The sequence below is a fragment of the Mesoplodon densirostris genome, chromosome 2 (genome assembly GCF_025265405.1).
Source record: "Mesoplodon densirostris isolate mMesDen1 chromosome 2, mMesDen1 primary haplotype, whole genome shotgun sequence".
Lineage (NCBI taxonomy): Eukaryota > Metazoa > Chordata > Mammalia > Artiodactyla > Ziphiidae > Mesoplodon > Mesoplodon densirostris.
This window is the reverse complement of record NC_082662.1, coordinates 119,719,371-119,734,364: the sequence shown is the minus strand read 5'-3', so window position 1 is coordinate 119,734,364 and position 14,994 is coordinate 119,719,371. Positions and strand designations below refer to the sequence as shown.

At 39.8% G+C, this 14,994-nt stretch overlaps 1 protein-coding gene across 1 annotated transcript in view; it reads left to right on the top strand.

Moving 5' to 3' along the window:
* Window positions 1–8,121: 8,121 nt before the first annotated feature.
* SLAMF1 (signaling lymphocytic activation molecule family member 1) overlaps window positions 8,122–14,994 on the top strand; it is a 32,953-nt gene continuing 26,080 nt past the window's right edge. The window contains exon 1 of the mRNA XM_060088335.1: window positions 8,122–8,197. Coding sequence (XP_059944318.1) covers window positions 8,122–8,197 — 76 coding nt within the window. The remainder of the gene's footprint in view (window positions 8,198–14,994) is intronic.

Below are 14,994 nucleotides of genomic sequence, written 5' to 3'. Positions count from 1 at the left end.
TATCAAACATTTAGAGAAGAGCTAACACCTGTCTTCTCAAACTCTTCCAAAATATAACAGAGGGAGGAATACTCCCAGACTCAGTCTACGAGGCCACCATCACCCTGATACCAAAACCAGACAAAGATGTCTCAAAGAAAGAAAACTACAGGCCAATATCACTGATGAACATAGATGCAAAACTCCTCAACAAAATACTAGCTAACAGAATCCAGCAGCACATTAAAAGGATCATACACCGTGATCAAGGGGGGGGGGTTATCCCAGCAAAGCAAGGATTCCTCAGTATATGCAAATGAATCAATCAATGTGATACACCATATTAAAAAATTGAAGGATAAAAACCATATGATAATCTCAGTAGATGCATAAAAAGCTTTTGGCAGAATTCAACAATGATAAAAATTCTCCAGAAAGTAGGCATAGAGGGAACTTACCTCAACATAATACGACAAACCCACAGCCAACATCATTTTCAATGGTGAAAAACTGAAACCATTTCCACTAAGATCAGGAACAAGACAAGGATGTCCACTCTCACCAGTATTATTCAACATAGTTTTGGAAGCTTTAGCCACAGCAATCAGAGGTAAAAAAGAAATAAAAGGAGTCCAAATCAGAAAACAAGAAGTAAAGCTGTCACTGTTTTCAGATGACATGATACTATACATAGAGAATCCTAAAGATGCTACCAGAAAACTACTAGAGCTAATCAATGAATTTGGTAAGGCAGCAGGATACAAAATTAATGCACAGAAATCTCTTGCATTCCTATACACTAATGATGAAAGACCTGAAAGAGAAATTAAGGAAACACTCCCATTTACCATTGTAATGGAAAGAATATCTAGGCATAAACCTACCTAAGGAGACAAAAGACCTGTATGCAGAAAACTATAAGACACTGATGAAAGAAATTAAATATGATACAAACAGATGAAGAGATATACCATGTTCTTGGATTGGAAGAATCAACATTGTGAAAATGACTTCTACTGCTCAAAGCAATCTACAGATTCAATGCAATCCCTATCAAACTACCAATGGCATTTTTCACAGACCTAGAACAAAAAAATTTCACAATTTGTATGGAAACAAAAAAGACCCCGAATAGTCAAAGCAATCTTGAGAAAAGAAAAACGGAGCCAGAGGAATCAGGCTCCCTGATTCAGACAATACTACAAAGCTATGGTAATTAAGACAGTGTGGTACTGGCACAAAAACAGAAATATAGATTAATGGAACAGGAAAGAAAGCCCAGAGATAAACCCACACACATATGGTCACCTTACCTTTGATAAAGGAGGCAAGAATATAGAATGCAGCAAAGACAGCCTCTTCAATAAGTGATGCTGGGAAAACTGGACAGCTACATGTAAAAGAATGAAATTAGAACACTTCCTAACACCATACACAAAAATAAACTCAAAATGGATTAAATACCTAAATGTAAGGCTAGACACTATCAAACTCTTAGAGGAAAACATAGGAAGAACACTCTATGACATAAATCACAGCAAGATCCTTGTTGACCCACTTCCTAGAGAAATGGAAATAAAAACAAAAATAAACAAATGGGACCTAATGAAACTTAAAAGCTTTTGCACTGCAAAGGAAACCATAAATAAGATGAAAAGACAACCCTCAGAATGGGAGAAATATTTGCAAATGAAGCAACTGACAAAGTATTAATCTCCAAAATTTACAAGCAGTTCATGCAGCTCAATATCAAAAAAACAAACAACCCAATCCAAAAAGAAGACTTAAATAGACATTTCTCCAAAGAAAATATACAGATTGCCAACAAATACATGAAAGTATGCTCAACTTCACTAATCGTTAGAGAAATGTAAATCAAATGTACAATGAGGTATCACCTCACAGTGGTCAGAATGGCCATATCATAAAAATTACAAACAATAAATGCTGGAGAGAATGTGGAGAAAAGGGAACACTCTTGCACTGTTGGTGGGAATGTAAATTGATACAGCCACTATAGAGAACAGTATGGAGGTTCCTTAAAAAAGTAAAAAAGTAAAGTTAGAACTCCCATATGACCCAGCAATCCCACTACTGGGCATAAAGCCTGAGAAAACCATAATTCTAAGAGTCATGTACCACAATGTTCATTGCAGCACTATTTACAATAGCCAGGACATGGAAGCAACCTAAGTGTCCATTGACAGATGAATGGATAAAGAAGATGTGGCACATATATACAGTGGAATATTACTCAGCCATAAAAAGAAATGAAATTGAGTTATTTGTAGTGAGGTGGATGGACCTAGAGACTGTCATACAGAGTGAAGTAAGTCAGAAAGAGAAAAGCAAATACTATATGCTAACACATATATATGGAATAAAAATAAATGGTTCTGAGGAACCTAGGGGCAGGACAGGAATAAAGATGCAAACATAGAGAATGGACTTGAGGACATGGGGTGGGGGAAGGGTATGCTGGGACAAAGTGAGAGAGTAGAATGGACATATATACACTACCAAATAAAAAATAGATAGCTAGTGGGAAGCAGCTGCATAACACAGGGAGATCAACTCGGTGCTTTGTGTCCACCTAGAGAGGTGGGATAGGGAGAGTGGGAGGGAGACCCAAGAGGGAGGGGATATGGGGATATATGTATTCGTATAGCTGATTCACTTTGTTATACCACAGAAACTAACACAAGAATGTAAAGCAATTATACTCCAATAAAGATGTTAAAAAAAATAAAAGATTTTTGCAGAGGGAAGACAAAAACTGTTCAGTTTTGTCAAATTATTTTTCTGTGTCTATTAATGTGGTCATGTGATTCTTCTTCTTTATCCTGTTGGTATGATGGATTAATTGTTTTTCAAATGTTAAACAAGTCTTGCATACCTGGGATAAATCCCACTTTGTTGTAGTATATAATTCTTTCTGTACATTGTTGGATTGGAGTTGCTAATATTTTGTTGAGGATTTTTCTGCCTATGCACATGAGAGTTATTTGTCCGTGGGGTTTCTTTCCTTGTATAGTCTTTGTCTGGTTTTGTTATTAGAGTGAGTTAGAATATGGGAAATAATGAGTTCAGAAGAAATCCCTTTATATCTATCTTCTGAAAGAGATTCTAGAGAACTGGTATGATTTCTTCCATTAAATGTTTGGTAGAATTCACCAGTAAGCCCAACTGGAACTGATGCTTTCTGCTTTGGAAGGTAATTAATTATTGATTCAATTTATTTAATAGATGTAGGCCTATTCAGATTGTCTATTTCATCCTGTGTGAGTTTTGGCAGGTTGTGTCTTTCAAGGAGTTGGTCCATTTCATTTAGATTTTCAAATTTGTGGGCATGGAGATGTCATAGCATTTCTTTATTATCCTTTTAATGTTTATGAGGTTGGTAGTGATGTCCCCTCTTTCATTTCTAATATTAGTAATTTGCATCATCTTTTTTTTCCTTATTTAGCCTGGCTACAGTTTTATCGATTTTGCTGACCTTTTCAGAGAACCACATTTTGGTTTCATTGATTTTCTCTATTGATTTCCTGTTTTCAATTTCATTTCTTACTGTTCTAATTTTATTATTTCTTTTCTTCTGCTAACTTTGGATTTAATATGCTCTTCTTTTTCTAGTTTGATGAGGTGGAAGCTTCAATGACTGATTTTAGTCCTTTATTCTTTTCTAATACATGCATTCAATGCTATAAATTTCTTTCTAGGCACTACTATTGCTATCCCACACATTTTGATAAGTAGTGCTTTCATTTTCATTTTGTTCAAAATATTCAAAAATTTCTCTTGAGATTTCTTCTTTAACCTATCTTATTTAAAAGTGTGTTGTCTAGTGTGGTACTGGCATAAAAACAGAAAGATAGATCAGTGGATCAGGATAGAAAGCCCAGAGATAAACCCACGCACATATGGCCAACTTATCTTTGATAAAGGAGGCAGGAATGTACAGTGGAGAAAGGACAGCCTCTTCAATAAGTGGTGCTGGGAAAACTGGACAGGGACATGTAAAAGTATGAGATTAGATCATTCCCTAACACCATACACAAAAATAAGCTCAAAATGGATTAAAGACTTAAATGTAAGGCCAGAAACTATCAAACTCTTAGAGGAAAACATAGGTAGAACACTCTATGACATAAATCACAGCAAGATCCTTTTGGACCCACCTCCTAGAGAAATGGAAATAAAAACAAAGATAAACACATGGGACCTAATGAAACTTCAAAGCTTTTGCACAGCAAAGGAAACCATAAACAAGACCAAAAGACAACCCTCAGAATGGGAGAAAATATTTGCAAATGAAGCAACTGACAAAGGATTAATCTCCAAAATTTATAAACAGCTCATGCAGCTCAATAGCAAAAAAACAAACAACCCAATCCAAAAATGGGCAGAAGACTTAAATAGGCATTTCTCCAAAGAAGATATACAGACTGCCAACAAACACATGAAAGAATGCTCAACATCATTAATCATTAGAGAAATGCAAATCAAAACTACAATGAGATATCATCTCACACCAGTCAGAATGGCCATCATCAAGAAATCTAGAAACAATAAATGCTGGAGAGGGTGTGGAGAAAAGGGAACACTCTTGCACTGCTGGTGGGAATGTAAATTGGTACAGCCACTATGGAGAACAGTATGGAGGTTCCTTAAAAAACTAAAAATAGAACTACCATATGATCCAGCAATCCCACTACTAGGCATATACCCAGAGAAAACCATAATTCAAAAAGAGACATGTACCAAAATGTTCATTGCAGCTCTATTCACAATAGCCCGGAGCTGGAAACAACCTAAGTGTCCATCATCGGATGAATGGATAAAGAAGATGTGGCACATATATACAATGGAATATTACTCAGCCATAAAAAGAAACGAAACTGAGCTATTTGTAATGAGGTGGATAGACCTAGAGTCTGTCATACAGAGTGAAGTAAGTCAGAAAGAGAAAGACAAATACCGTATGCTAACACATATATATGGAATATAAGAAAAAAAAATGTCATGAAGAACCTAGGGGTAAAACGGGAATAAAGACACAGACCTACTTGAGAATGGACTTGAGGATATGGGGAGGGGGAAGGGTAAGCTGTGACAAAGCGAAAGAGAGGCATGGACATATATACACTACCAAACGTAGGGTAGACAGATAGTGGGAAGCAGCCGCAGAGCACAGGGAGATCAGCTCGGTGCTTTGTGACTGCCTGGAGGGGAGGGATGGGGAGGGTGGGAGGGAGGGAGATGCATGAGGGAGGGGATGTGGGAACAGATGTATATGTATGACTGATTCACTTTGTTATAAAGCAGAAACTAATAAAAAAATAGAAAAAAAATAAAAGTGTGTTGTCTAATCTCCACATATATTGAAGTTTTCCATTTTTTCTGTTGATTTCCAGTTTTACTCCATTGTGGTCTAAGAGCAGACATTGTATGACTTGTATTCTTTTAAATTTGTTAAGGTGTGTTTTATGGACCACCAAAAGGTGGTCTATGTTGGTGAATGTTCCATGTGTGCTTGAGAAGAATGTGTGTTCTTCTGTCATTGAATGAAGTAGTCTATAGATGTACATTTATACAGTTGATTGGTGGTGGAATTGAGTTCAATGATGTTCTTACTGATTTTCTGCCTGTTGGATTCATCTAGTTCTGATAGAGGGGTGTTGAAGTCTCCAATTATGACAGAGGATTTATCTCTTCCTCCTTGTAGTTCAAACAGTTTTGTCGCACATATTTGAAGCTCTGTTGTTAGGCACGTACATGTTAAGGATTGTTATGTCTTCTTGGAGAATTGACCTCTTTGTCATTATGTAACATCCTTCTTTATCCTGATAACTTTCCTTGCTTTGATGTTGGTAGATCCGAGTTTCTAACCTTTATTATTTTCCTTCTCTATAAAGAACTTCTTTTAACATTTCTTACAAGTCAGAACTACCGGCAACAAATTCCCTCCATTTTTGTCTGAAAAAGTCCTTATGTCTCTTTCACTTTTGAAGGGTAATTTCACAGGGTACAGAAAATTATAAGTTGGTGGTATTTTCCTCAACACTTTAAATATTTTACTCCACTCTCAATTCTTGCTTGCAGTTCATTTTTTAAAGTTAAATGAATGTGGAACCATTTTGAAGACATATATTGTGACCTCACTTGCTCTTCAGCGACACTACTGACTTTATGCTGAATAAGATGATAGTTTTTAAGTACTAGAGAATATTTCCTCAATTTTTTATGCATTTCACAGTGATATGATGTTTTATTTCCACCACAGAGATACAATAGATGTAAATGTTCTCAAGAGCATAGAGAATAGTAAAATGTAAAAATATAAGAAGTAATGAGTTTTTATTCCCTTAGTTTTTGATATAAGTTATTTAATTGTAAGTTTATATAATTCAATTTTTAATAATGTAATGTTTATCAATAACCAGCTCATAAGATTTCTGATAATTTAACAATTGGCTCTCATGAGTTGGTACATGCTGGCTCCAGCACACCACTGGGTAGTGCTGTGGGGAGGAAAGTTGGATGTCAGGTGTTTGTGTGTGGTGGGGTGATGAGAATAAAGAGCACTTTCACATATATCACCAGTTCTTATTACCCTTGCCCTCTTAGGGAGGCCCATTGGAAAGTGCCTTTGACCTGTTAAAATGGACTTTAAAAATACCTGTTAAAATGGCCTTTCAATTTCCTTGTGAGCCAATAATAGCATCTTTCCCATGTTTCATATTTATAGCTTAACTTATGGAAAAGCACAAGATCTTTCTTCTGTCAACTCTAGTCCCTTCTCCTCAACAAAAAATTAGTTACAAATTCTAAAATAAGGTGGCCCCTCCAAACACAGCACAGGGCTCACGAAATTCTACCACAAGTACCCAGCAGAGAAATTGGGTTTCTGCCAGCTGACCCACCCTTGCCCACCCCCATCTCTCTGTGACTTTAGCACCAGGACCTGACTGCATGGAGAAGTGTTCTCTGAAATTATGGAACAAATCAGAAGTAAAAGGCCCATCAGCTCATTAAAGGTCAGTCATCCAAGTTCAACTTTGAACTAACACATCCAAATTTGGGGTGGCCTGACACGACTACATCTTTTTATTTGTATAATAAGAGTAATGTACCAAAATGTTCATTGCAGCTCTACTTACAATAGCCAGGAGATGGAAACAACCTAAGTGTCCATCATCGGATGAATGGATAAAGAAGATGTGGCACATATATACAATGGAATATTACTCATCCATAAAAAGAAACGAAATTGAATTATTTGTAATGAGGTGGATGGACCTAGAGTTTGTTATACTGAGTGAAGTAAGTCAGAAAGAGAAAGACAAATACCGTATGCTAACACATGTATATGGAATCAAAGAAAAAGAATGTCATGAAGAACCCAGGGGTAAGACGGGAATAAAGACACAGACCTACTAGAGAATGGACTTGAGGATGTGGGGAGGGGGAAGGGTAAGCTGTGACAAAGTGAGAGAGTGGCATGGACATATATACACTACCAAACGTAAAATAGATAGCTAGTGGGAAGCAGCCACATAGCACAGGGAGATCAGCTCAGTACTTTGTGACCACCTACAGGGGTGGGATAGGGAGGGTGGGAGGGAGGGAGACGCAAGAGCAAAGAGATATGGAACATATGTATATGTATAACTGATTCACTTTGTTATAAAGCAGAAACTAATACACCATTGTAAAGAAATTTTACTCCAATAAAGATGTAAAAAAAAAAAAAAAAAAAAAAGATTTACCAGACAGAACCGCCCAGAGAGTCTTGACATCCCTTTCCAGAAGACAGCTAAGAAAGGGAGGGGAGAGCACATTTCTGCCCAAGGCTGGGGTTTGACCGAGGTGACTACACAGCTCCCTTCTCAGCTCTTGCAGTCTAAGCACCTGACTTTGACTTCTTGGGAACAGCAGAGTGACTTAAAGCCTGAAAGGAGATGAGCAATCCTCGAGGCACAGGCAGAAAAAGTCCCAGTGAGACAGGAAGCCTACTGGTTCCTGATGCATAAACTAGACAGTAGAGGCAGCACTTGTCTGACAAAGAGCTCACTCTGCCGTGGCGTCTGCGAGCAGCTGCCGGGCTCCTCACCAGGCTCCCTTCCCTCTCCTCACTGGCTGATGGATCCCAAGGGGCTCCTCTCCTTGAACGTCCTGCTGTTTTTCTCCCTAGCTTTTGAGCTGAGCTGCAGAACAGGTGAGTGCTCATCTGTCTGAGGGCTTGGGTCGCATGATTACCTACCAGGAATCAGCTGTAACCCATGGATGGAGAGAAGATGCAGGGGTGATGGGTTGTTTTTCGGCTGCCTCTTCCTCAGAGACTGACTCTGAGTTCTTCCTGCCTCTTTTAAAGAGGAAGGAACATTGTGAGTTACTGGGCTCCTGGCTTCTGAGGCTAAGTCCCACCAGTCCTAGTTTCCAAGGAAACCAGGAGCTCTGAGCCAAAGGCACTGGTCACATTCTAGACCAGCCTCTCTGGGTGAGAGGCTCCAGTCAAAGTCCTGGCTGAGTGGTTGGTTTTGTATGAGTATCCTTCTGGCAGAGACCCAGGCTAAGGGAATGAGCTGTAGGGATGGAGCTCTGGGAGAATATTACTCCTACAACCCTGTCCTGGATGGGATCCTCACATACGCAAGCAGACAAACGGAAAACATGCTCCACCTACATGAAAGGGCTGTAGTGGGAAGAGAGGGTAAAAGTGAAAACCCCAGGCACTGGTTGAGAACAGATAGTGGCCACAGTGTGGTCATACTGGTGGCTACTTTCCTGGAAGAGAAGGCTCCAAGGCAGCAAGAGGGGGAGAGGCCAGGATTTGGGGAGCTCAGGGCTGGTTACAGTAAGTGAGAAATGCAAATTGGAAATGCTCAGGGTCAGGACAGCTCCAGTGTAGGGCCAGACACAAGACAAAGTGTTTGGAGCTGGGCTCTGCTCCTGTCTTTCTGGTTTGCTGGTATTCTCTGCTTAGTAATAGCTGAGCTATGAGAAAAGGTGTTTGAGAAAGAAAAAGCCAAGCAAGGGGCAGACTTTGGGCTCACTATGGAGTGGGTGAGAATCTCCTTTCTGCTTAAATGCCTTGGGACTGTGGGAAGCAGTCTGGAGTGGAAGTGTCATTAAGGAAGGGGGGACTTCCTGAGGCTCCGGATGTTCTGTTCTTGGGGTTTTCAAGACCACAAATCCATTATGGACTTTTCCAGGAGAAGCCCAGAGATATGCTACGATTGTCAGAGGGGCTGCACTTGGGATCTGTCTTTTGCCAGATTCCCAGATGAATAGCACTTCCTTGGCCCCACTTTTCCTCAGAATCAGGCAGACCCATGGCTCTTGCTACCCAAGGTCTCAGAGAGCAATAATTGAACTGAGGGCTCAGAAAGCCAAACGGAACCACTTTAAGCCATCACAGGGAGAGTCAAACTTTCCTGGGTGCACCCCATTTGTGACTCCACCAATTTTGGAATTCTTCTTAGTGACTATCAGGCGTGATGGGTTTGAACAGTGAGCTGGAATTTTCTATTTCTGTGCTGGCTTGCCTCCTGGCCAGTCTGGCCCTGGTATTTCAGGTTCTGCTGACAGCTGCTGCACAGAAAGCTTTGGAGGTCACTGGTCAGTAAGAAACAGCCCAGCCCCACAGACATGTCTACCCAATCGGTAGTGTCTCCCTTCCTTGACTTTATCTTCTCTGAAATATGTACAAAAATTTTAGTGTTTTTATTTTAAAATAGGCACCCTTTTGTGAAACCCCAATGAAACCCAGATGGAAATGCTTTGCAAATGGGACAGGTCATTCATGACAGATTCACCCAACCAAGAAACCCCATTCTTGTAAAATCAGTACCCACTCCCTTTCCCATCTCTACTCAGCTCGACTTATAATTCCCAGTCAAAACTGTAAAAATCAAGAAGTCCACATGTCCCTCCACCCAATAAAGTGAATTTTCCATTTCCCCCAATGATACATTTTTAATAGACTACATTTTTTTAGAGCTGTTTTGAGTTCACAGCAAAACTGAGCAGAAGGTGCAGAGATTTCCAGCTACCTCCACACATGCACAGCCTCCTCCATTATCAACATCCCCCACCTGAGTGGTGCATCTCTTACAACTGATGAATCTACCCCAGTGGGATTTTTTATTCCTTCATTCAGGTCTTCCTCACCTCCTTCACACACATGAGGGGAGAGGTGAGGGACAAGTGGGGGCAACCTAGACTTGGCCCAACCTTGTTGTTCACTGGCCCATTGTACCCTGAGATGCAGATCTAGGCACTTTCATCTCTCAAAAGCTTTAATACTGTGATATAATGCCACTACCTTCACTGTCTCCAGTGTTGGACTGGAAATCAGAACCTCAAGGCTATTTGGTTTTATCCATAGATTGCCTTTGAACAATCCCATTCAGCAACGGTCTACTAAGGACACACGATGTGGCTAGCACTATGTGAGGTGTGGGGGAAGTAAAAATGAACAACCACAGCCTCTGCCTAGCACTTGACACAGTATCTGGTACATGAGAGCCCTTCCATGAATGTTTGTTGAATGAATAATGATAGTATGTACAGAATCCTTGCTGTATACCAAACACTGTTGTAAGTGCTTTATGTGTATTATTAATTTAATTATCATACCAACCCTATGAGATATGTGTAGTTATTGTTACTTTATGATTTTATAAAAGAGGAAAAAGAGGCATAGAGTAGTTAGCAATTTCTCTTTAATCACCCAGCCTGACTCCAGAGGCCTGAATGAATGAAACTCGATAAGCTTATGTTTAGGGAGGAGGAGAATCCTAAAATTTGTTTCTAGGTCCCATGGTAAAAATTAGAATATGCTGTCTATAATTGAAACATATGAGTTGATTTTAATTGAACTGAAATGAAGTATAAGAATTTTCAAAAGGTGAGAGAAGTTGACAAAATCAAAGAAGGAAGTACAAGGCGTATGGAGCTATTTGATCTGGAATTTGAAAAGTGGATAGAAACATCTTTCATCATGTAGCTTTCATTTAATTTTTTGTTAACTAGTTTGTTTATTGGAAGAGTATCACATGTATGTCTATAAAACTTCAACAGTGTAAAAGGGTACAGAATGGAGACAAATCTCCCTTCTATACCCCTCCCTACTGTTACCAGTTTCTTGCATATCTTTTTAAATATGTACATCAGGTAGGTTGGATTTTTATATAACTTGAAAAGAGTACTCTAGATGAAGGCACAGATGCAGAGGTAAAATGCTGTGAGTTTGCAGGGGGAACTGTAAGTGGCCTGTTGTACCTGAAACAGAGGTTTCATAGCTAAGGCACTTGCTTCTAGCTCCTCACCTGGCAAATAGGGATAAGTGTCTCCTTCATCTCCCTACATAAACAACTCTTATGGATGGTATAAAGATAAAGGAGAGTACATTCAGATTTTGGAGAGAGAAGAAATTAGACTCTGTTTTGTCATTTGTTCATTCATTCATTCATCTCATTCAGTTTTTTCATTCTCTCGGGCAAAAAGGATTTATTGAGTTCCTACCATGTCCCAGGTGGGTATTAAGATTACAGCAGTGAACAAAACAGACATAGTCCCTACTCTTGGAAACTTATAACTGAATAAGGATGACAAGCATTGAACCAGAGTTAAAAGTGTGTTGAGTGATACGAAAGGAGAGATGCAAAGTGCACTGGAAGCACATGGCAGAGAAACCGAATCTAAGCCAAGGGTCAAGGGCAGAGGCCTGAAGGACAGAAGGAGTTAACCTGGCAAATAAAGTGCAGTAACAGGCTTTCAGGCTGGGGAACGGTGAGGGCAAATATTCTAAGATAGAAAGACCCAGCAGCGTCAAGGAATGGGACTAGGAGAACAGCTGAGAGGACTTCAGTTTAAAAAGGAGACTTATTAAAGACACATTATCTTTTCTTTGTAAGCCTAGATTTCCCATAAGAACTGTGAGCGCTCTGAATCCTACCTGAAAGAAATGCTGTGGCAAGATGCCCAATATCAGGGCTGGGCAAAAAATAATGTTATCATTTGGTAGAATCCCATTTTGTGAAAGGTTTGGCTAAATGCTACTGATTTCAGGAAAATATCCACGGGCCCATGTGAATCACTCTACTTTCTAAGTAGAATTGCCCTGGAAGGAAAGTGAGTTGGTGTTAACAGCTACAAATGTTTCCTCCAGACTCTCTTAGTAATCAGGGGCTGACTGAATCACAGACCTGTTGGAAAACTCTCATCAAGCAGTAGGATGTTTCAGGAGCTGGGACTCTACTTGAAGGGTTTTATGAACCACTTTAAAGTCCCCACTTATTTTTCCACTCTTGCTTAGGTGGCAATGAGTTCACGTACCCACTGCAGACCTGGCCACTCACACGCTTAGTTGCCACATCATCATTCTTTATGTGGGTTGTAGCGTGTGAGGGTCTCTTCCTCATGAAGTTTTGATTCCACTCCCTGTGACTGAGTCTGCCTAAACCACTCAGGCTTTTCTTCTCATCTGCCCTCTCTTTCTTTCCCTCTTTACCCTCTTCTTTTCTTTTTTCAAAAAAATTTTTTCTTTGATTTCTTTGTTTTTTTTTTTTTTTTGGCTACTCCCTGCCCCATCCTCTATTTCCTCTCCCCCCTGACTCCCTTCCAATTCCAAGCTTTGAAAACAACCATGGTGTAAAGAGTTTGTTGGGTTACATGGGCGGAAGGAAGGGGCACACAGGAGACACAGCAGGGTGGAGACTTATGGTCTAGGAATGGGTATAATTTCCATTTCTTTTTTCTCCATATTAAAATTGATCCAAAAAAATCAACGGTATGATGGCAATTCTCAACCTTGATTTGAAGCCCAGACTCCTTTGAGAGATGACATTTATGGCTATGCTCCCAGGAGAATGTACATATGCTTATTTATACCACTTTTGTACACAATTTCAGGGGGCCCATGTACCACATGACGTTTCTCCTTGCATGGATGGTTCTAGTTTTCTGTCATCCCTTTATTGGTAGAAGTTTAAGTTCAGGATTCAAGAGGTTACTCTCTTGGGTACTGTACCTACCACATTATCTGGACAGTCAGGCATCCATAAGTGTGGCTGGAAGGAATTCCAACATGCCCTCCAGTTTATCTTTATAAAAACAGCAACACCAGCACCATGAACAGCAGTCCTTATTGAATCAATTAAGCAACAAGGGAGAGCACTCTGTTTCAAGAGTTGATGTATTGGCAATATGTAAAAGAGCAAATGCCTAATCGTCTTTCTCACTATTCCTTAATAATTATAAGTGTCAGGAATTCCCTGGCAGTCCAGTGGTTAGAACTCGGGGCTTTCATTACCGGGGCCCAGGGTTCAATCCCTGGTTGGGGAACTAAGATCCTGCAAGCTACATGACATGCATGGCAAAAGAAAAAAAATACTATGTGTCAACCACTCAAATCCTGATCTTTCTTTTTTCCCAACCTCTGAATCTCTAGTCTGATATCAGCTGGGCCCTTTACAGGATCTCAGAGCATGTTGGTATCAAGAACATCTGAATCAGTTTGCCCAAATTTCCAACATCCATCTTAACCACTAGTTATTGTGTCTTTTCTAGGTGGCTGCATTACTTAGGCAGACAGTTTTATTGTACTCTTCTGACTTTCTTATCAACTAGAACAATTTGTGCTTTCTCTGACTCATGCGCTCCTTCTTTTATGAACATTAGCTTATGGTTAAGTTCAATTATTAAGTTCAGTCACCTATTGGGCAGAGCTAAATAAGAGAGGTTTAGTCAGGTAACATGGCTTTCAGCATTCATAAATTGAACAGGTATTTATTTAAAGCCTACTATGTGCCAACCACAGTTGTGAGTCCTAGGGACAAAACAGTGAACAAAATCAAATTCTTCCTCTTGAGAAGTTGGCATTCTACTGTTAAAAAATAAAATGAATAATATATACAGTATAACATCAGACAGTGATAAGCACAACAAGAAGGGATAGGATAGATAGGATAGTCAGAGTAGGTCTCTCAGAGAAGATGATTTTTTGAGCAGAAATCTAAAATAAAATGAGGGAATGAGCTCTTTAGATATGTAAGGGAAGAGATTGCCAGAAAGAGAGAGAGAGAACAGCAAATGCAAAAGCTCTGAGATGAGAATGTTCTGGATGAGTTACAGACCAGCCAAAGCCAGTGTGGCCATAGTGCAGTGAGGACAGGAGATGGAGTTGGAGAGGTACCAGGAATTGGGTTATTCAGTCTTTGAAGCAATAATAGGGACTATAGATTTTATTCTATGGGTGCTTAGAAAGCCCTGGAAAATTAAAAGCAGGAGAGAGACAAAATCTGATATAGTTTTAAAAGGTTACGCTGTCCATTGCATGGACGCAGGGAGATAAGTTGGAAGACAATGACAGGGCCAGGCTGGTGATGATGGTGGTTGAAAGTCCTGAGATGCCAGATATATTTTTAAGGCAGAGTCAACAGGATTGCTGATATATTGAATGTGGAGTATCAGAGGAAGAAAGGAGTCAAAGATGATTCCAGTGTTTTGGCCTAGGAATTGTAATGTTGTTTACAGAAGGGGCTATAGAATCAAGTGTTCGTTTGCTAAGTTTGAGATGCCCTTTAGGCCTCCAAATACCAATACCAATCGGTGTAGTCAATTTGCAGTACTGTGAAGGGTTTGGGTAAGAGATATATCTCTGATTCCAGAAACATGTCAAACTATGCAACTAGATAAGTGTGGCTGAGAAAGAGAAGAGGTCTGAGTACTGAGTTCTGGGATGCTCCAGTCTTAGAGGTCTTTAAGAGCAGAAGGTTTCAGGCAAGGAGACTGAGAAAGGGCAGCCAGTGAAATAGGAAGAAAACCAGGAGAGTGTGTTGTTCCCCAGGCCAAATGAAGGCAGTGTTTCAAAGGGGGAATGTGAAATAGGCCAAGTGAAAGCAAGATGAGAAAGCAAGGATGAAGATGGAGAAGTGACTTAGTATCATGGAATATACGGTGGCCTTGACAAGAGTGGTTCCAAGGAGTAGTAAGGAGAAGGCCTGTCTG